The sequence below is a fragment of the Pseudophryne corroboree genome, chromosome 6 (assembly GCF_028390025.1).
Source record: "Pseudophryne corroboree isolate aPseCor3 chromosome 6, aPseCor3.hap2, whole genome shotgun sequence".
NCBI lineage: Eukaryota > Metazoa > Chordata > Amphibia > Anura > Myobatrachidae > Pseudophryne > Pseudophryne corroboree.
The window spans coordinates 844,054,947-844,076,066 of record NC_086449.1 but is presented as its reverse complement, the minus strand read 5'-3'; the positions used below and the strand labels follow the sequence as shown (position 1 = coordinate 844,076,066).

General features: G+C 47.7%; 1 protein-coding gene across 3 annotated transcripts in view; it reads left to right on the top strand.

Moving 5' to 3' along the window:
• Positions 1-21,120, top strand: part of PTPRO (protein tyrosine phosphatase receptor type O) — a 698,190-nt gene that overhangs the window by 115,259 nt on the left and 561,811 nt on the right. For all 3 annotated transcript variants that reach the window (XR_010179771.1, XM_063929453.1, XM_063929452.1), the window contains exon 5: positions 4,493-4,686. Coding sequence is in view for 2 of the 3 variants with exons in the window: in XM_063929453.1 (XP_063785523.1) it covers positions 4,493-4,686 (194 nt within the window). In the remaining variant the exon portion in view is untranslated. The remainder of the gene's footprint in view (positions 1-4,492; positions 4,687-21,120) is intronic.

Here is a 21,120-nt window from a genome sequence, read left to right as displayed (position 1 = left end):
GCATCAGTGCTTTGGTTGTCAAACCTAGTTCCTGTTTGTCTCTCTCCTGTGATTGTCTTCCAGGTTCCAGCTCCTGTCTCAAGACTTCCACCATAGAGACCCGCACCAGCATTCCACCTGCGGTGTAGCCTGACTCTCCAATCCATTGTGGATTCATCTGTTTCCAGCTACAACATTACCTGCTTCCAGCAGAGTACAGCTTCCCTTAAAGGGCCGGTGTCCTTTCTACACTTTACCACTCTCCACCGGTATTATTATTTCTCCGCTCTCAAGTTCTACATTTCAGTTCATATTTCATCGCTCCCAAGTTCATTTATTATTTAACTGGTTCCAGCCAGTATCCACTCCGTGCTAACAACAGTCTGGTTCCAGCCAGTATCCACAGCAGCTGTTTTATCTTCAGCAACCCAGCTTTTCCTGGAACACCAGCTGGCAATATCCTGGGTTATCTCCATTGCTACAGTCGGGCCTGGTAAGGACTTTCCATCTAGAAGATCATAAGAACTATCTCACACTACCAGTACCCTGTGGCTCCTGCCATCCTGTAGTACCCAGGAACTGTATTTATTCTTTGCTGACTTTTACGTTTTCTTTTACTGCTGCTGTGTTGCGGAGTTGTCATAATAAACATCATTGACTTTTATCCAAGTTGTCGTGGTCACGCCTTCGGGCAGTTATTATTCATGTTACTTACATGTCCAGGGGTCTGATACAACCTCCCAGGTTCCGGTACATCTCAGCCCCTACAACTGAGGCTGCCTCCCGTCAGCTCAGGCCCTCAGTTGTGACAGATGGGTTTGATGGTGTCAACATTCGACATGGTGGAGTATGCACAATTCCACTCAAGACCTCTGCAGCGTCTGATTCTGGCCAGATGGAATGGAGTATATCAGACAATAAAGAAACAGACCATAGTACTTCCAGTAAAGGTAAAAAGGTCATTAGCCCGGTGGCTACAGACATCCCATCTAGACAAGGGGAGACCCTTTTGGATATCAAATTGGGAGATCCTGACAATGGATGCCAGTCTTCAGGGCTGGGGAGCAGTGTCCGGAAAATTATGGTTCCACGGATAGTGGACCACAGAAGAAAGTTGCCTGCCAATAAACTTGTTGGAACTTCGGGCCATATACATGGCACTGATTCAGGCAAAGGACACTCTGCAAGGAAAACCAGTCCAGATTCGCTCGGACAATGCGACGGCAGTAGTGTACCTCACCCATCAGGGAGGAACTCGCAGCCAAAAAGCAATGGAGGAGGTAAGTCACATACTATAATGGGCAGAACTTCATCTTCCAGCATTGTCCGCAGTGAGTCCTAAACTGGGAAGCGGATTTTCTCAGTCGACACACCATTCAAGCAAGCGAATGAGCTCTACACCTGGAAGTCTTTCAGACTCTGGTAGACAAGTGGGGTTTGCCAGAGATAGATCTCATGGCGTCCCGTCTGAACAGCGTATGGGTCAAGAACAAAGGATCCCGGAGCGATCTTTGTGGACACACTGTCAGTGAAATGGGATTTTCATCTGGCATATCGGTTTCCTCCGATCATCCTGTTACCCAGGGTAGTGAGGAAAATAAAGCAAGCAAAGGGTGCCGTGATTCTAATAGCTCCGGCTTGGCCCAGAAGGCATTGGTACATAGATCTGCAGAGGATGTCGATGGATGCTCCAATTCTTCTCCCTCAACGTCCAGATCTACTGATGCATGGTCCTTGTTATCACAGGCATCTGGATCGGCTGTCTTTGATGGCATGACTATTCTCACAACAGGTAATTCAAACTATGCTCAGAGCAAGGAAACCCTCCTCAGCTCGCATATATCACAGAATATGGCAAGCCTATATTCATTGGTGCAGTGAAAGAAGTATGGACCCAAAATCTTTTAGAGTATCCAGGGTCTTAGATTTCCTTCAGGCAGGAATGGACAGGGATTTGAAGGTGGCTTCCTTGAGAGTGCAAGTATCAGCATTGACTGTATGGTTTCAAAAGAAAATTGCCAATTTACAGGATGTGCGTACTTTTTTCCAGGGTATGCTGCGCATTCAACCGCCTTTTGTTCCTCGTGCAGTGCCTTGGGACTTAGGTCTGGTTCTCAAAGCCCTTCAAGTTGCTCCGTTTGAACCACTTAATGAAGTGTATCTTAAATGCTTGACATATAAAGTTCTCTTTCTACTGACTATGGCATCAGCTAGAAGAGTGTCAGATTAAGGAGCGCTGTCATGTAAATCTCCTTTTCTGATTTTTTTTATCCAGATAAAACAGTTCTCAGAACTAGGTCTGGTTATCTTCCTAAGGTGGTATCTAAATTTCACCTTAATGAAGAAATTGTAGTCCCGGCTTTTCAGGTATCTGGACTTTCTGCTGAAGAAGCGTCGCTGGACGTAGTCCGGGCATTAAGTATCTACGTGGATCGTACCAGTGCCATCAGAAAGACAGATTCTCTCTTCATTCTCTACGGATTTCACAAGAGGTGATGGCCTGCTAGTAAACAGACGCTGGCAAGATGGCTTCGAATGACTATTTCAGAAGCATATTCTCGAGCTGATCTCCCTGTTCCGGCTAATGTCTCTGCTCACTCTACACGTAAGGTAGGCCCTTCATGGGCAACACAACATGGTGCTTCAGCAGAACAGATATGTAAGGCAGCCACATGGTCTTCCATTAACACATTCATTAGACATTATGTCTTGGATACTTTTGCCTCTCATGAAGCTGAATTCGGGCGTAAGGTTCTCCTGTCTAATCAGGAGCGTCCCCACCACTAAAAATTGCTTTGGGAAATCCCATTGTTATCCTGTGGATAACCTGTGGACCCTGCCGGAGAAATATATACGTTATTGTAAGAATTTACAGTTGATAACGGTATTTCTCCTATGTCCACAGGGATCCCACCCTGACGCACCTGATTTGAGGATCTTTATACTCCCTAAACTCTTCCCTCTTGCATGGAAGGGTGTGCATGTGTGTTCTTCTCGCCTGAATAGGGTTCTACATAATGCTCCTGCCTAAATGCTTTGGAATCCAACTGATTTGCCTGAGCCAGTAGGCGGGGATATATGGACGGGCCCGTTGCATCCTGGGAGGACTGAAAGCTTGTGATCGCTTGGTGCCAATCCGCTATCGCTCCATCATATCCCATTGTTATCCTGTGGAACCTGTGGACATAGGAGAAAATACCGTTATCAACGGTAAGTTGTTACCATAACGTATATTTTTTGACCTTGCGCCACCATTTTTTTTGTTTGTTATAACTTTCACTGAGTGCTGTCATTTCGATTTATATATATATATATATATATATATATATATATATATACAAAAAAAAGATAACCCTTTTTTGCGCTATACCACTAGTCTCAAACCACTAAGAAATACCCTCTGTCAGATGAGGTATTAGAAGTAGATATGGAATAGTAAAAGATTCTCGTGGGAGCCAATACGCCTTTAGTGTGACAATATTTAAAAGTTTTTATTCATACAGAAATGAACGATATTTGTAACCTAAACATTCGTCATTGGTACAAGTTTATAAAAGTTCAATAAAACAATATAACAATCTTATACATAAACATTTTTCAGTTGATGTGAGGAATTTACAGTCAGGTGATCACAGTCAGAACTTGAAAGAGATGTATCTCCAACCAGATGTTTGTAGCAAAGGCTTTATTAACCCAATATCGCAAAACCCCATATATATACACAGACAGACATACACACACTCATACATATGCATAAAGATATATAGCCGATATATACATTCATACATATGGTTATTGGTTACCCGTGTCCGGGCTCGATAACGGGGTCCAGCAGGGACCCGAGTCAGCTGCTATGGGGGATTAATGGCCCCGCTCAGCTCTCGGTGGCTCTGCCTGTGGTGAGTGCTTGATTGGTGCAAATTTCAGCATGCAGCAGAACGACGTTCCTAAGTATAGATTCAAACTATGGATACCTGGAGAAGAAATAGGGAGCGGGAGTACTGTCTTTCATGGAGTCACCAGGTCTCAACCCCGCTGATCTCACGTGGGGCGAGTTTGACCATAACTTCAGGGATTAATGTTCTACAAGCCACAGCTGTAGTCTGCAGAATATATCTGCCATAATGCATATTGAAGTAGTAAATAGGCAGATTGGAACTCTAAATATCAGCAGCTGCACCGGGACCGTAGAATTCTACAAGGTGAAATCAGCCATATTGTACCTGACATAAGCGCCCAATACCAGCATACTGTACTTTCCAGTTTTAACTTGATCTATTTTCTTTTCTTCCATTATGTTTGGGTAACTACTTTCCCAGAGAATGTTTGAAGCTTTTAATATAGATCTGTGTTTACATTTGTTATTACGGTAAAACGTGTTCCTAAATTTATACCAAAATATTGTCTTTATGGCACTATACAAATAAGATTCTATATCAATGTCCATTAAATCTCCATACCTGCGGAGACATATATACATGACTGCAGTATCATCTTGGTGTTCTACTTGCAGAACCAACTGGAATAAAAGATTTATTGCTTTATCCATTGGGACCATCGGTGGTGGTGTTAAGCTGGACAAGGCCTTACCACAGTGCGTTTCGGAAATATGTTGTCGAAATGTTTTATTTTAACCCTGCAACTATGACATCTGAATGGACGCCATACTATGAAATAGCAGCGACTGTATCTGTGACCTCTACAGTGGTAATGTATCTTACACGTGTAGCAATCTGTATGTATGTTAGTCATGTCCCAATACACCTTCATAAATCCCCCCCCCCCCGTGTAATACGGGTATCGGACTCAGGGTCCACAGTGGCTAGGTAGACACTAGAAATGGGTCGACATGAAAAGAAGGTCGACACGAGTTTTTCATGGGTTTTTGTTGTGTTGTTTTCTTGGTAAAGTGACCGGGAACCCCAGTTAGTCCCCTCGCATGGCGCGCTGCGCTCGGCACAGGTTTCTGTTCTCAATCAGAGTTCACGTGGATCGTAAAATATGAAAAAAAGTTAATGAAAAGTAAAAATGTCGACCTTGTTCAGGTTGACATTTCTAGTGTCGACCTATTCACTGTCGACCAATAGGTGTCGACCCAGAGTCCGGATACCGTGTAATACAGCAAGACAGTAATAAGTGTGCATACAGATGGGTCCTCCGTTATCTTGGCTGTCTCTGCGCCTAGGCGATAGCTTAGGTAGCTGAGTTTAACCACGGACCGAAGCATTGAGGCACGAGCATGCAATACACATCTCCACCACTGGGTGGCTAGTGCTTCACTAATCCAGTACTTTAGTTTGAATAGCGGCGGATTGATCTATAGTACAAGCTCTGGCAAATGGTCAGTGATGACTGTAATGTTAATATACAGTCCTGTACTGCATAGTGTACACACAGATGGTGACCAATGGTTAAACAGAGAGATTATTAAGATGCAAACGAACATGTTAAAACACTTGTGTATGCAGACGCAACTAATGTGTGAAAGGAATAATGTAGCTCATTGACTTTAAAGTATGTATAGTGCACTAAATACCGTGTTTTGCTATATAAGCGTCCGAGTCCCCTAACAGCATAAACACACACCAATGGGAAGTAATCGCTGCTTGTATTACTTTTACACATGAACTTGTGTAACTTCCATGCAGTGACGTGGGTGAGCTAGCGGTGAAGGCTCCCGCCTCCCACACTGAGAGTCCCGGGTTCGATTCCCAAAGTGCCAATCTATATATTTTTTTCCCCCCTGACATTCACTTTATAATTTTTTTTCTCTTTGTAATACATTCAATGGAAGGGTGCACACAGGTTTCACATAAATCGGAGTAAATGTGCAGGAGCGACTCATTCCGCTATATAAAATACACAGCGGTTATGAGCACCCGTAGACATACAGTACCAGTAAATTGGGTGACCCCAATTAACTTCGAGGTTAGCCGCAGACCACAAAGTTCCCATCATAGGCTAGAATGGAGGAGCGCGATCCTCCATTCTAGCCGCTGCGCTGCTCCTGATTGACAGGCCAGTAGCGTACAGCCAAGCAGGAGAGCGCCATGACGTGTGCTCCCTGATTGGCTGCTGGGATCTCCAGTGACAGGAGTCACGGGGGGTCCCGGCATTCGGGGAAAGGGGTTCCATGTGTATATATATCTATATTTTATTTATTTATTTATTTAAATAATACCCATATATAATTTTATATCTTATATATAACCTCTGTGTTAACATTTATCTATTTATTTATTGCATGGTGATTTGGCATCCAGGAACTTAGGGAGGAGCTTTTATCTCTCTTCATTATACTTAGAAAGATTGCACTTGCTGCTGTACGTTACAAGCTGTTCGTGCTATTGAGTACTCTAATAGAACATACTGTACAGATATACTAAGGACAGTGATTTGGTATCCAGGAACATAGCTTTTATCTCTCTCCATTATACTTAGAAAGATAACAATGGAGAGAGATAAAAGCTCCTCCCTAAGTTCCTGGATGCCAAATTACCGTTCTTAGCATTTCTGTACAGTATTTCCTATCTAGCCAGAAACCCTGCATCCCATGCAAGCTGGGCGGACAACTGGAGGTGACCCGACACACGGTTGCTTGCCGTTTCTTTTTGCAGTGTCACATAAACTAGTGGCCAAGAGTCTCCTCTTTTCTATGGTACCAGTCCCGAGTCTCTGGGACAGCCAGAACCAGAGATATCAGTACGCAAAGTGGATTCATTTTCCCATAGACTATAATGGGCCCATTAATTCAGACCCACCATGGGTTCCGACGCTTGCCATGAGCCTTGTGGGGGTCACAGAAACTTGGGGTTGGTATCCACCGATAGCAAATCGTCTCCCCTTCCATTCCGATTCTGAGCCGATTGGACCCTCAGAACCGGAGACATTAAGCTTTAAGCCCATTTAATTGACTTTAATTTAATAGCTCACATAAAGGGTTAGGGTTACCATAACCAGCCTTGGACTCTTTGAGCCGGCCCTGGTTGTTTAAATACAGGGGTTCCCCGTATTTAGCCAACCAGCACCGGGCTCTGTGTCCGGTCCTGGTTCCAAAAATATGGGGGACAAAAGATGTAGGGGTCCTCCGTATTTTTAAAGCCAGCACCTGGGTTCACTAGCCAGAGAGATAATACCACAGCCGGGGGACACTTTTATACTGGTCCCTGTGGCCGTGGCATTACCCCCCAACTAGTCACCACTGGCCGGGGTACCCTGCGGGAGTGGGGACCCCTTAAATCAAGGGGTCCCCCCCTCCAGACACCCAAGGACCAGGGGTGAAGCCCGAGGCTGTCCCCCCCCCCCCCCATCCCTGGGCAGTGGATGGTGGGCTGCTAGCCTTTGTGTAAATTAAAGAATATTGTTTCTTGTCGTAGAACAACAAGTTCCAGCAAGCCTCCCCCACAAGCTGGTACTTGGAGAACCACAAGTACCAGCATGCGGGGAAATAATGGGCCTACTGATACCTGTAATTCTACCACAAAAAAATACCCAAATAAAAACATAACACACACACCTTGAAGGTATAATTTTATGCAAACACACACTTACACACTCACACATACTTACCTACATTCCACGCGGAGAATCACGTCCACTTGTCCAGTAGAATCCACGGGGTACCTGTAAGGAATAAAATTATACTTACGGAGCATCCGGTGAAGCTCGGTCCTCCTCGGTCCTGTAGTAATCCAAAGGGTCAATTAAAAAAACAAAAAACAAAATCCCGCTCAACGCAACTAAAGGGGTCCACGTGGACACATGGAACCCCTTTCCCCGAATGCCGGGACCCCCGTGACTCCTGTCACTGAAGATCCCAGCAGCCAATCAGGGAGCACACGTCATGGCGCTCTCCTGCTTGGCTGTGCGCAACTCCAGTATTACTATACCCAGAGGTGCCGAGAGGGGGAAGCCAGGCCCAGACCTAATGGAGAGGCCCCCTACCACCTCCTTACCTGGCAACAGCAGCTGCAGCTCTCCTCCTGAGCCCGGCATACTCTGACGTGGGCTGTTGTGCACTGTGGCCGGGGAGGTAAAGTACTGGCTTTTCTTTATATTTGTTCTGCAGTGCCACGCCTCCTGTGGTTAGGCCACACCTCCTGTGGTTAGGCCACGCCTTCTGTGGTTAGGTCACGTCCCTTGAAAGTACCTGGGCCCGGCCAGGCTATCTACTGCCCTAGCTACACCCGCTGCTGTGCACATCCTTAGCGCCAGTTATCCTAGCTGGGCACCCACCACAGACAAGTAATGCTATACCCGCTGCTGTGCACATCCTTAGCGCCAGTTATCCTAGCTGGGCACCCACCACAGACAAGTAATGCTATACCCGCTGCTGTGCACATCCTTAGCGCCAGTTATCCTAGCTGGGCACCCACCACAGACCAGTAATGCTATACCCGCTGCTGTGCACATCCTTAGCGCCAGTTATCCTAGCTGGGCACCCACCACAGACCAGTAATGCTATACCCGCTGCTGTGCACATCCTTAGCGCCAGTTATCCTAGCTGGGCACCAACCACAGACCAGTAATGCTATACCCGCTGCTGTGCACATCCTTAGTGCCAGTTATCCTAGCTGGGCACCAACCACAGACCAGTAATGCTATACCCGCTGCTGTGCACATCCTTAGCGCCAGTTATCCTAGCTGGGCACCCACCACAGACCAGTAATGCTATACCCGCTGCTGTGCACATCCTTAGTGCCAGTTATCCTAGCTGGGCACCAACCACAGACCAGTAATGCTATACCCGCTGCTGTGCACATCCTTAGCGCCAGTTATCCTAGCTGGGCACCCACCACAGACCAGTAATGCTATAACCGCTGCTGTGCATATCCTTAGCGCCAGTTATCCTTGCTGGGCACCCACCACAGACCAGTAATGCTATACCCGCTGCTGTGCACATCCTTAGCGCCAGTTATCCTAGCTGGGCACCCACCACAGACCAGTAATGCTATACCCGCTGCTGTGCATATCCTTAGCGCCAGTTATCCTAGCTGGGCACCCACCACAGACCAGTAATGCTATACCCGCTGCTGTGCACATCCTTAGCACCAGTTATCCTAGCTGGGCACCAACCACAGACCAGTAATGATATACCCGCTGCTGTACACATCCTTAGCGCCAGTTATCCTAGCTGGGCACTCACCACAGACCAGTAATGCTATACCCGCTAGTGTGCACATCCTTAGCGCCAGTTATCCTAGCTGGGCACCCACCACAGACCAGTAATGCTATACCCGCTAGTGTGCACATCCTTAGCACCAGTTATCCTAGCTGGGCACCCACCACAGACCAGTAATGCTATACCCGCTGCTGTGCACATCCTTAGCGCCAGTTATCCTAGCTGGGCACCCACCACAGACCAGTAATGCTATACCCGCTGCTGTGCACATCCTTAGCACCAGTTATCCTAGCTGGGCACCAACCACAGACCAGTAATGATATACCCGCTGCTGTGCACATCCTTAGCACCAGTTATCCTAGCTGGGCACCCACCACAGACCAGTAATGCTATACCCGCTGCTGTGCACATCCTTAGCACCAGTTATCCTAGCTGGGCACCCACCACAGACCAGTAATGCTATACCCGCTGCTGTGCACATCCTTAGCACCAGTTATCCTAGCTGGGCACCCACCACAGACCAGTAATGCTATACCCGCTGCTGTGCACATCCTTAGCGCCAGTTATCCTAGCTGGGCACCCACCACAGACCAGTAATGCTATACCCGCTGCTGTGCACATCCTTAGCACCAGTTATCCTAGCTGGGCACCAACCACCGACCAGTAATGCTATACCCGCTGCTGTGCACATCCTTAGCGCCAGTTATCCTAGCTGGGCACCCACCACAGACCAGTAATGCTATACCCGCTAGTGTGCACAACCTTAGCGCCAGTTATCCTAGCTGGGCACCCACCACAGACCAGTAATGCTATACCCGCTGCTGTGCACATCCTTAGCGCCAGTTATCCTAGCTGGGCACCCACCACAGACCAGTAATGCTATACCCGCTGCTGTGCACATCCTTAGCGCCAGTTATCCTAGCTGGGCACCCACCACAGACCAGTAATGCTATACCCGCTGCTGTGCACATCCTTAGTGCCAGTAATCCTAGCTGGGCACCCACCACAGACCAGTAATGCTATACCCGCTGCTGTGCACATCCTTAGCACCAGTTATCCTAGCTTGTCACCCACCACAGACCAGTAATGCTATACCCGCTGCTGTGCACATCCTTAGCGCCAGTTATCCTAGCTGGGCACCCACCACAGACCAGTAATGCTATACCCGCTGCTGTGCACATCCTTAGCACCAGTTATCCTAGCTTGTCACCCACCACAGACCAGTAATGCTATACCCGCTGCTGTGCACATCCTTAGCGCCAGTTATCCTAGCTGGGCACCCACCACAGACCAGTAATGCTATACCCGCTGCTGTGCACATCCTTAGCGCCAGTTATCCTAGCTGGCCACCCACCACAGACCAGTAATGCTATACCCGCTGCTGTGCACATCCTTAGCACCAGTTATCCTAGCTTGTCACCCACCACAGACCAGTAATGCTATACCCGCTGCTGTACACATCCTTAGCGCCAGTTATCCTAGCTGGGCACCCACCACAGACCAGTAATGCTATACCCGCTGCTGTGCACATCCTTAGCACCAGTTATCCTAGCTTGTCACCCACCACAGACCAGTAATGCTATACCCGCTGCTGTGCACATCCTTAGCACCAGTTATCCTAGCTGGGCACCCACCACAGACCAGTAATGCTATACCCGCTGCTGTGCACATCCTTAGCGCCAGTTATCCTAGCTGGGCACCCACCACAGACCAGTAATGCTATACCCGCTGCTGTGCACATCCTTAGCGCCAGTTATCCTAGCTGGGCACCCACCACAGACCAGTAATGCTATACCCGCTGCTGTGCACATCCTTAGCGCCAGTTATCCTAGCTGGGCACCCACCACAGACCAGTAATGCTATACCCGCTGCTGTGCACATCCTTAGTGCCAGTAATCCTAGCTGGGCACCCACCACAGACCAGTAATGCTATACCCGCTGCTGTGCACATCCTTAGCGCCAGTTATCCTAGCTGGGCACCCACCACAGACAAGTAATGCTATACCCGCTGCTGTGCACATCCTTAGCGCCAGTTATCCTAGCTGGGCACCCACCACAGACCAGTAATGCTATACCCGCTGCTGTGCATATCCTTAGCGCCAGTTATCCTAGCTGGGCACCCACCACAGACCAGTAATGCTATACCCGCTGCTGTGCACATCCTTAGCGCCAGTTATCCTAGCTGGGCACCCACCACAGACCAGTAATGCTATACCCGCTGCTGTGCACATCCTTAGCGCCAGTTATCCTAGCTGGGCACCCACCACAGACCAGTAATGCTATACCCGCTGCTGTGCACATCCTTAGCGCCAGTTATCCTAGCTGGGCACCCACCACAGACCAGTAATGCTATACCCGCTGCTGTGCACATCCTTAGCACCAGTTATCCTAGCTTGTCACCCACCACAGACCAGTAATGCTATACCCGCTGCTGTGCACATCCTTAGCGCCAGTTATCCTAGCTGGGCACCCACCACAGACCAGTAATGCTATACCCGCTGCTGTGCATATCCTTAGCGCCAGTTATCCTAGCTGGGCACCCACCACAGACCAGTAATGCTATACCCGCTGCTGTGCACATCCTTAGCGCCAGTTATCCTAGCTGGGCACCCACCACAGACCAGTAATGCTATACCCGCTGCTGTGCACATCCTTAGTGCCAGTAATCCTAGCTGGGCACCCACCACAGACCAGTAATGCTATACCCGCTGCTGTGCACATCCTTAGCACCAGTTATCCTAGCTGGGCACCCACCACAGACCAGTAATGCTATACCCGCTGCTGTGCACATCCTTAGCGCCAGTTATCCTAGCTGGGCACCCACCACAGACCAGTAATGCTATACCCGCTGCTGTGCACATCCTTAGCGCCAGTTATCCTAGCTGGGCACCCACCACAGACCAGTAATGCTATACCCGCTGCTGTGCACATCCTTAGCGCCAGTTATCCTAGCTGGGCACCCACCACAGACCAGTAATGCTATACCCGCTGCTGTGCACATCCTTAGCACCAGTTATCCTAGCTGGGCACCCACCATACACCAGTAATGCTATACCCGCTGCTGTGCACATCCTTAGCGCCAGTTATCCTAGCTGGGCACCCACCACAGACCAGTAATGCTATACCCGCTGCTGTGCACATCCTTAGCGCCAGTTATCCTAGCTGGGTATCTACTGCAGACTCCGGTATTTACTTATATTTGCTGTTCTACAAATCCTCAGTGCCAGTCATGAAATGGGCGCTCGCAGTAATATTCGGTGTTGCTGATACCCGCAGCTGTGCGTTCTCTCAGTCCCACTCTTTACAGTTTCCTGTTTTGCTGATTCCTGCTGTTTCTTACTCCCACATAGCCAGTTGTCATACAGCTGGGCTCACCATTGTGTAATCCCCTGGTCCGCGGTGTATTGATGTCTTTACTTCAAGCTGACGGTCTTCCGGTACTTTGTCGCTCCCAGCACACCGTGACAGAGAGGCAAGTGTGAGATTCCCTTTGTTAAGCAGACACAGACTGGCCTGTAATAAATACTACACCATTTTATTGTATTAAAAAAATTAAAAAGGAATCACAGGAGTATTAAGAACAAGAAATTTGCACAATGAATTACACCTTTAGGCTAATGCTAGCAAGTAAAACAGATAACAAGCCAGTTTTAGATTTTTGCAATTTAGACATGTACTATTAGAAATTGAAATTACGCAGGTGAGTTTGTGGACACAGGTAAGCAAGCTGGTGTCTTAATATAACACAGTCTCGTATAACCAGCGTTGGTAATTAAGCAGGTAATTTGCGGGAACAGGTCAGCAAGCTTGCATCTTTATAAAGCACAGATATATTAACTGTGACATTCACTGCTGGGTGGAGCTTGCATAACACAGTCAGTAATAACCCGCCTTTGTAATAGCAATAAGCACACCGATATAAAACACGAAGCCTCTGAGAGTACATCACCAGCAACACAATCACTTAGCAGACAGAAGCATAAACTTTAACTATCACTCTGCTAGCCGAAGTTTGCATAAATGATCAATGAATACCAGCATTTCACATACTTGGACGCAACCAATAATCGTAGCACCAGTTGCTGGGAGCACATATCCAGCATAAACAATCACTTTCTAGCATACCCGTGTAATTACCAAGGAGGGCTCTTCACCCCTACCCTTTTATAAACCATACAAGATAAGGGCACCCGTACAATGAGGGGAGCCAATCCCTAACTCTTTACTTATGAGATCAGGGCACCTGAGGCTGAGGGGAGCCTACCCCCTCCATTAATAATATGTTCCCCCCCTGCAGAGTTTGGCAGCGGAAGGGTTAAGGGTGAAGCAGGGGCATTGTGGTATTGAGGGGAGCCTTCCCCCTAGATTAACTAATTAACGCTGGGCTACCAAAGAGGAGATGACGAGGAGGAGCGGCACAAATTAAACAAGGAGAGCCTACCCCCTTTTGACAATGTTTCCCCAAATGCAGAGTTATGCAGCGGAAGGGCACCCAGATTTCCTCTCCACCAGCTGCGGCGCTTCTGCCACCTCCGATCACCTCCTGGATCTTTATCTTTGGCGCTACCCAGGATGCAGAGTACCGCACCAGGGATGCACCCTTTGTCCCGGTCTCTACACTATCTTCCGCACACCAGGGGTCTTCTCCGGGTCCTCGTCGCCGGTCAGGAAGGTCTCCACGATGCCTGCGTCCTCACTCTCCGTCCCCGCTGCACTCTCGTCCGGTCCAGGGTCCTTGGTAAAGGTCCTCCGTCGCCCAGCCATCCTCAGTGGTGCCTGCGCTCCTCGAGTCGGTCTCCGGTTCAGCGGTGCACTTCCTCCAGGATCCAGCAATGATGCGGGCGACTTCCCTTTCTTGTGCTGTCCTCCCAATGCTGGCGTTCTCTTCTGTCCTCTGGCCCCGGCGACTCCACGGCTCCAACACCTCAGTCCCAGTCCAGCAGGCAAGCAGCTCCTCTTCCTTACGCCGGCTTCTTCTCCAGGGCTCTTCTCCTCTTCCTGTGCTGTGGGGCTTCCAGACCACCCCCGTCCCGTTTCATCACTGGCTCCTCGGGCCCTGGCAACAGCCCGCCCAAAGGTTCTTCTGCCTTGCAACCTTGGGGGCCAATCGGTGGGGTTCCATTTCCTGGGCAAGGCTGTTGCTGAGCAGGGGGGATAATTATAGATGCAGTGGCACCAAACTATCCCACTCCAGGGCTGACAGGGACCACTAAGGTGCAGCCCATGTTATTCTGTGGGCTCTAATGATTGATACTCAGTTGTGAGAGACTATCTTACCCAGGGGGACCCGTGTGTGTGTGTGTGTGTGTATATATATATATATATATATATATATGCACCTACAATTGTGGGGTATTACAATTGGCACCTCCACTACGGATACCAGCTGCGGCGTTCTCCCTCAGCAGCGATTACCATCCTCCGGGACGACTCGCAGTATCCTGTTCTGCAGACATCAGTAACAGCAGAGACCCTCAGTGCCTGCATCTCATATTTTTATCTCAAACATTATCTGATCCTTATTTCTTTGTAAGGATATACTTATGTCTATCCCATGCATGTTACATTGCTCTAAGACAGTAGACATGAGGATATCCTAACAAAGAAATAAGGATCAAATAAGGTTTGGGATAAAAATATGGTAAAAAATGGGGAAGACTGGATGGGCCAAGTGGTTCTTATCTGCCGTCACATTCTATGTTTCTATCTCAGAACCAGGGCCGGTTCTTTCCCTTTCCCCGGGCAGGAAATATGGGTGTGGCTTCATACAGGGGGCGTGGTCAGTTACGCCCCCTGTACAGTAGAGTAGCGCCGCTGAAAAATAAAAAAATGAATACTTACTATCCCCGCTCCCGACCGCTGCAGACCTCCACTGGCGCCGCTCCTCTCCTCGGATCTGGCATAGACAGACACTAGAGGTCAATTATGACCCCTAGCATCTGTGTCAGTCCCACAATGCTGTGCGGTGTGCGATGACGTCATTGCGCACCGCACAGCAAAGGTCCTCTCCACGAAGGGAAACTAGACGCATAGCGTCTAGTTCCCTTCACAGCGGGGCGGCGGGGAACCAGCCGGGTAGTAGCGGATCTTGCCATGGTGCCATGATCTTGCCATGGTGCGGCGCCCTCCAGATGGCGCCAGTGCCCTCCAGAAGGCGGCGCCCCTGGCAAAAGTCCTGCTTGCCCGTGTCAAGATCCGCTACTGTTCAGAACTTGGTAGTCTCTGCAGTCACCAGTTTCAGTTACCTACCTACACCGGTCTCCTATGGGAGCCAATGACTTTAGCACCGGGCACTTTATAGTTCCCTGACAAAATGTGTAGCCAGTAATACACCTGTGCACTAACTAGGAGATCTGTAAAACATGCCCTGTTAGGGGTTCCTGAGTATAGGAGTTGGGTAACTAGTCATTTAACCACTTGCCTGGCATGGTACATCAGATGCGACCAGATAGACAGCGTGTGCAGCTACTTACTTCCGTCTGGTGCAGCTCTCAGAGGGACCTCCCCAATCAGCAGGACCCCCCACCCAGTGGCTGCAAACAAAGGGGATCATTCCGAGTTGATTGCTCGCTAGCTACTTTTTGCAGCGCTGCGATCAGATAGTCGCCGCCCACGGGGGAGTGTATTTTTGCTTTGCAAGTGTGTAAGAGGTGCGGCTGCGCGTGTGGTGGTGCCTGCTGCCGTGCAGGTGTAGTTTCGGTACTCACCAGGCGCCGCTCTCTCTCACCTTCAGGTACCGGAACCTTCAACGGACCTGGCAAATCTTCCGTCGGATCCGGACACGATGACCTAGGAGGAAGGAGATTGCTGAGTGCCGTCCTCCTGACTGTGGACCGAAACGCCCTCCGGAGCCGAGGAAAATAGTGCTTTCGGGCTAGGTGAGGGTCATCCCAGACTTCCGCCTCAGAGCCCGAATTTCACCTATTGGCACTCTCGCACCAGGTGGAAATTCTACCTTGCACCGGCGTGCAAGGCTCACCGCTCGCCCTGAAGGAAGGGAGACAGATAGGGACGAACACAGAAGGAACACACAGACCGATGTTACTCACCGTCCTACGTCTTGTACTCCGATCTTCTCCACTACAGGTCCCTGTAAGGAGGCAAAGAGAGAAACAGCCGTGCAGGGCCTAACTCTAATCTAGTGTGCATCCGCTACACTAACTACATAAACAAAGCCCTCAAACTGGCTCAAGTGTGGGTGGTGCAACACAAACTATGCACAAACTCTAAACAACACTTTGCCCTGCACGGTAACAACACACACATCGGAGTACATCATCAAACGGTGCTGTCCCTTTAAATCCCTACCTACCGCTGAAAGGGGGTGGGCGCCACACAGCCTGCCCACCTCCTGTACACTTCCGGGGGCTCAGGTCAAGCGGACCTGCCTACCTAACACCTCAGGGTGGCCTGTGTCAAAGTCAGAAAAATGTCTCAATGCACGTTGCCATATTTGCACCGCACACTGGTCCGTGCTGCGCATGCGTACGCTCTCCCGTGGAAGCGCATACCCGCAACAGCGTGCACTCGCACGCGCAGTATGCGCATTTACGGTAGAGTTTATGTGATCGTAGCGTGCGACTCATTAGTTACAAATGTTCACAATTAATGTAGTTTATAGATCATGATCCCTTTGATAGTTTCTGTAAGTTTGGTTAAAGTATAATGTCCCAGAGCTGAGGAATCCCTCTTTGCATCGTACGAAGGGTTTAACAGGAATCATACAGCAGTGTTTGGTACCCATCGGAAGAGTATTTAATTAGCAATATTCCGGTGTTGGTTTGGAGCGTATTAATCGCTCGTGCGAATAGTTATGGACATAAGAAGTTTATGTCCATTTCTATGATTTGCACATACTCAGGTATGCGGCGGGAAACCCAGTTCCCCACCCACCTGAGCTGTTGGAAATCAGCACAGCCCACCTGTATGAATCAACCTATGACCTTTGGTTACAGTACAGGGCCGAATTCCTTCGGCCAATGGACAATGGGATTGTAGGACCAGGAGATTGCATTGTGTGTGGAGCATAAATAGGCAGGCCGACCACATCCAGCTCTCACTCTCTCATCAACGGTTATCTGCTGATAATCGGGAGCTGGATATCGAGGCGCTGGCGATCATACCCTTTGTGCGTAAGTTCTCTCCATAATCATTGTCTTTCTGCGAGCCAATCTCTCTCTCTCTCTCTCTATCTCTCTCTCTCCTCTTTTTCTCTTAAATACCTTATAGTATTATAGTATTGTATCGTATTGCATTTAGGTCAGTGTAGTATTGTCTTTTTGTATTTATTGTTTAGTTCTGTGGTTAGGAAGTCTCTGTTATATTGCAGTGTATCATATGTACTGTTATCCCCTTTTACAAGTATATTAGACATAATACAGTTAATAGGCCTTGGAAACCTAAACCAGTATCTGTGTATTTCCTATAGTGATAAGTGTTCATTTGAGCGTCGGTGACGCTCATGCAGCTTTGTAGATAGTCAGGTTCCACAAGGTTGCACTTACACCCTGTACTCACATTAAGGTATTCAGTGTATTTCATCGGTATAAGGTTTAACATAAAGGTATAGTGTTGTGAGCGTCTGCATCGCTGGTGACCTCCTCGTGGTCTCTAGCGTACGCTACGTTACAGCGAATCTTTCCCCTAGACATAACCAATAACGTGTCCTGTGATCACTGGGCCGTGAGCGAACGTGACGCTTGAGCGTCTCGCCTACGGCTGAGCGATCGTTACGCAAATAGCGTATCATTACGGTATTTCTTAAATAAACAGCGTACAGTGTTCTTAGCTTCATAAGGGTTGTTTATACGACAAGGAATTTAGCATTGTCAATTGCGGGCTCGTCCGGTCCTTTTCACATCTGCACTAGGTAGATCAGCAGACATTATCCCTCCAGCAAAGGGTGGGAGGTTGTCTCATAGTGCTGGCGGGATAAGCGTCTGCTTCGCTTAGGTAAAGAGTGCTGAAGGAATCCGGTAACCGGAAGTAAGAACAAAACGCTTGTGTCTTTTAAAACTGTTTATTTTTCTTTTGTCTTGCGTACGCATACATTTATCTGCATTTCTTTTTCAAATTTCGTATATCACTATTCCTGTTTGCCAATTTTTTTATAGTTGATAGAAAGTGCTAAAAAGAGATTTGCTGTTATTTAATAGTAGAGGTGATAGTTAAAGTATAGAACAAACACACGGTTTGTCTGAGATACAAGGCAGTCAGTGTGGATTGCGGTAGATGATCAGGGATCATCTACATTGATAAATAAATATATTGTGTTACGGTGGATCCTTTGCATTGCGTACACGTGTCGCTAACAAAGACTAGCGTACGCAATCCAAAAGGCAGACGCACGCAGCGTTCATTACGCAACGTAGCGTCTGGTTACGCCCACGTAGCCCAAGTCACGAAAAGTTGAATTAGCGCAAAGCGATAATTAGCGCAAAAGCGATAAGTAACGCACAGCGGTAAATAACGCAAATCTATTTTTTGGAAAATCTGAAATTTAGTTTAACAGATCCTGCTCCTAATTGGTAACACTTTTGGCCTGAAGACAATTTCTGCGCAGAAATAGATATAGAAACAAAGTGTACATGTGTTGAGTGAGTGTGTTTGTATACAAAAGTTTATATAACTTTAAGGTGGAACCAAAAGGAAAGTCGGGTACTCGTCAAGGGACATACGTGTAAGTGACATATACGGTGGCCAGGGAGGCATCCCTGTGACAATGCTAAATTCCTTTGTCGTATAAATAACCCTTATGAAGCTAAGAACACTGTACGCTGCTTACTTAAGAAATACCGTAATGATACGCTATTTGTGTAACGATCGCTCAGCCGTAGGCGAGACGCTCAAGCGTCACGTTCGCTCACGGCCCAGTGATCACAGGACACGTTATTGGTTATGTCTAGGGGAAAGATTCGCTGTAACGTAGCATACGCTAGAGACCACGAGGAGGTCACTAGCGGTGCAGACGCTCACAACACTATACCTTGATATTAAACCTTATACCGATGAAACACACAGAATACCTTAATGTGAGTACAGGGTGTAAATGCAACCTTGTGTAACCTGACTATCTACAAAGCTGTTTGAGCGTCACCGACGCTCAAGTGAACACTTAACACTATAGTAAATACACTGATACTGGTTTAGGGTTCCAAAGCCTATAATCTGTATTATATCTAGTATACTTGTAAAAGAGTAACACAGTACAAATGATACACTACAATATAACAAAGACTTCCTAACCAAACACCTAACTAAGGGATAAACTACAATGCTATCCTGGTCTAACACAATACAATACAATAATACTACGAAGTATTTAAGAGAAAAAGAGGAGAGGAGAGATAGAGAGAGAAAGAGAGATATTGGCTCACAGAAAGACAATGATTACGGAGAGAACTTACGCACAAAGGGTATGATCGCCTGCGCCTCGATATCCAGCTCCCGATTATCAGCAGATAACCGTTGATGAGAGAGTGAGAGCTGGATGTGGTCGGTCTGCCTATTTATGCCCCACACACAATGCAATCTCCTAGTCCCTACAATCCTACAGTTTATTGGACACAGGAATTCGGCCCTGTACTGTAACCAAAGGTCATAGGTTGATTCATACAGGTGGGCTGTGCTGATTTCCAACAGCTCAGGTGGGTGGGGAACTGGGTTTCCCGCCGCATACCTGAGTATGTGCAAATCATAGAAATGGACATAAACTTCTTATGTCCATAACTATTCGCACGAGCGATTAATACGCTCCAAACCAACACCGGAATATTGCTAATTAAATACTCTTCCGATGGGTATCAAACACTGCTGTATGACTCCTGTTAGACCCTTCGTGCAATACAAAGAGGGATTCCTCCGCTCAGGGACATTCTATCTAAACCAAACTTACAGAAACTATTGAGGGGAACATGATCTATAAACTACATTAATTGTGAACTTTTGTAACGAATGAGTCGCACGCTACGATCACATAAACTCTACCGTAAATGCGCATACTGCGCGTGCGAGTGCACGCTATTGCGGGTATGCGCTTCCACGGGAGAGCGTACGCATGCGCAGCACGGACCAGTGTGCGGTGCAAATATGGCAGTGTGCACTAAGACATTTTTCTGACTTTGACAGTCCACCCTTTGGCAGTCAATAATAACTGCCACAAAATATTTAAGGAGAAAAATGTAAGTCAGGGGTTAATTGATTTCTATGGTGGGGAAAGGAAGAAGAAAGGAGTAGGTGTGAAGAGGGTATGACCTAGTGAGAAAGCAGGAGCATGTGTGTATGAGTCCATGTTTGGAGGGTCATGTATCATCGTGCCGTACGTGTGGTAAATCAAGCTTCGAGGTATTGCGAAGTATACATTTGAATTCCTTCTTATCCTGTGGTACAGGTCTGTGGATGGGCTGTCAAACTTTACCGAGCTCATTTCGGCTGTAGTTGTAACAAAATGGGGATGCACATTTTAGTTGATGATACATGAATTGGGGGGGGGTATGTGGTTGCTGCTATCTGTGCCTGTATTCCCTATCGACTATGTGTGTTATTGCCTGAGGGTTGCAGAGATGAAGATAAAGAACACTTACGAAAAATGCAATGATATTCTATGTCAGGGTAATGTACGTTCGTCGATTGAGGTCTTGATTGGTGTCGGTTGATTGGAGTCTTCTTCTTTGTGCTTTTGCTCATAAATCGTGAGTAAAGCATACAACGTCCATGGATTTACAAAAAAATGTTGGGCTAGCGTGGTTTTAAAGTTCCTAGGGAAACTGGGGTACCCATGGCATTGTCCATCAAAATCTTGTTTATCAGGTCGCCTGCTCTTCTTCTTTCCATCTTTCCGTTGTCGGCCCCTTGGCTCATCAAATCCTTCGTCTACGTGGGTCTTTGTACCTCGGAGGAAAACATAGAAATGGGTGAAAGGCGGACCGTATACTCATTACATCATTACGTCATGGTTTCTAGCATTGGGTCATAAATCAAATCCAGGTTAATTACAGTTTCCTCACTCCTTAAGCTCATCA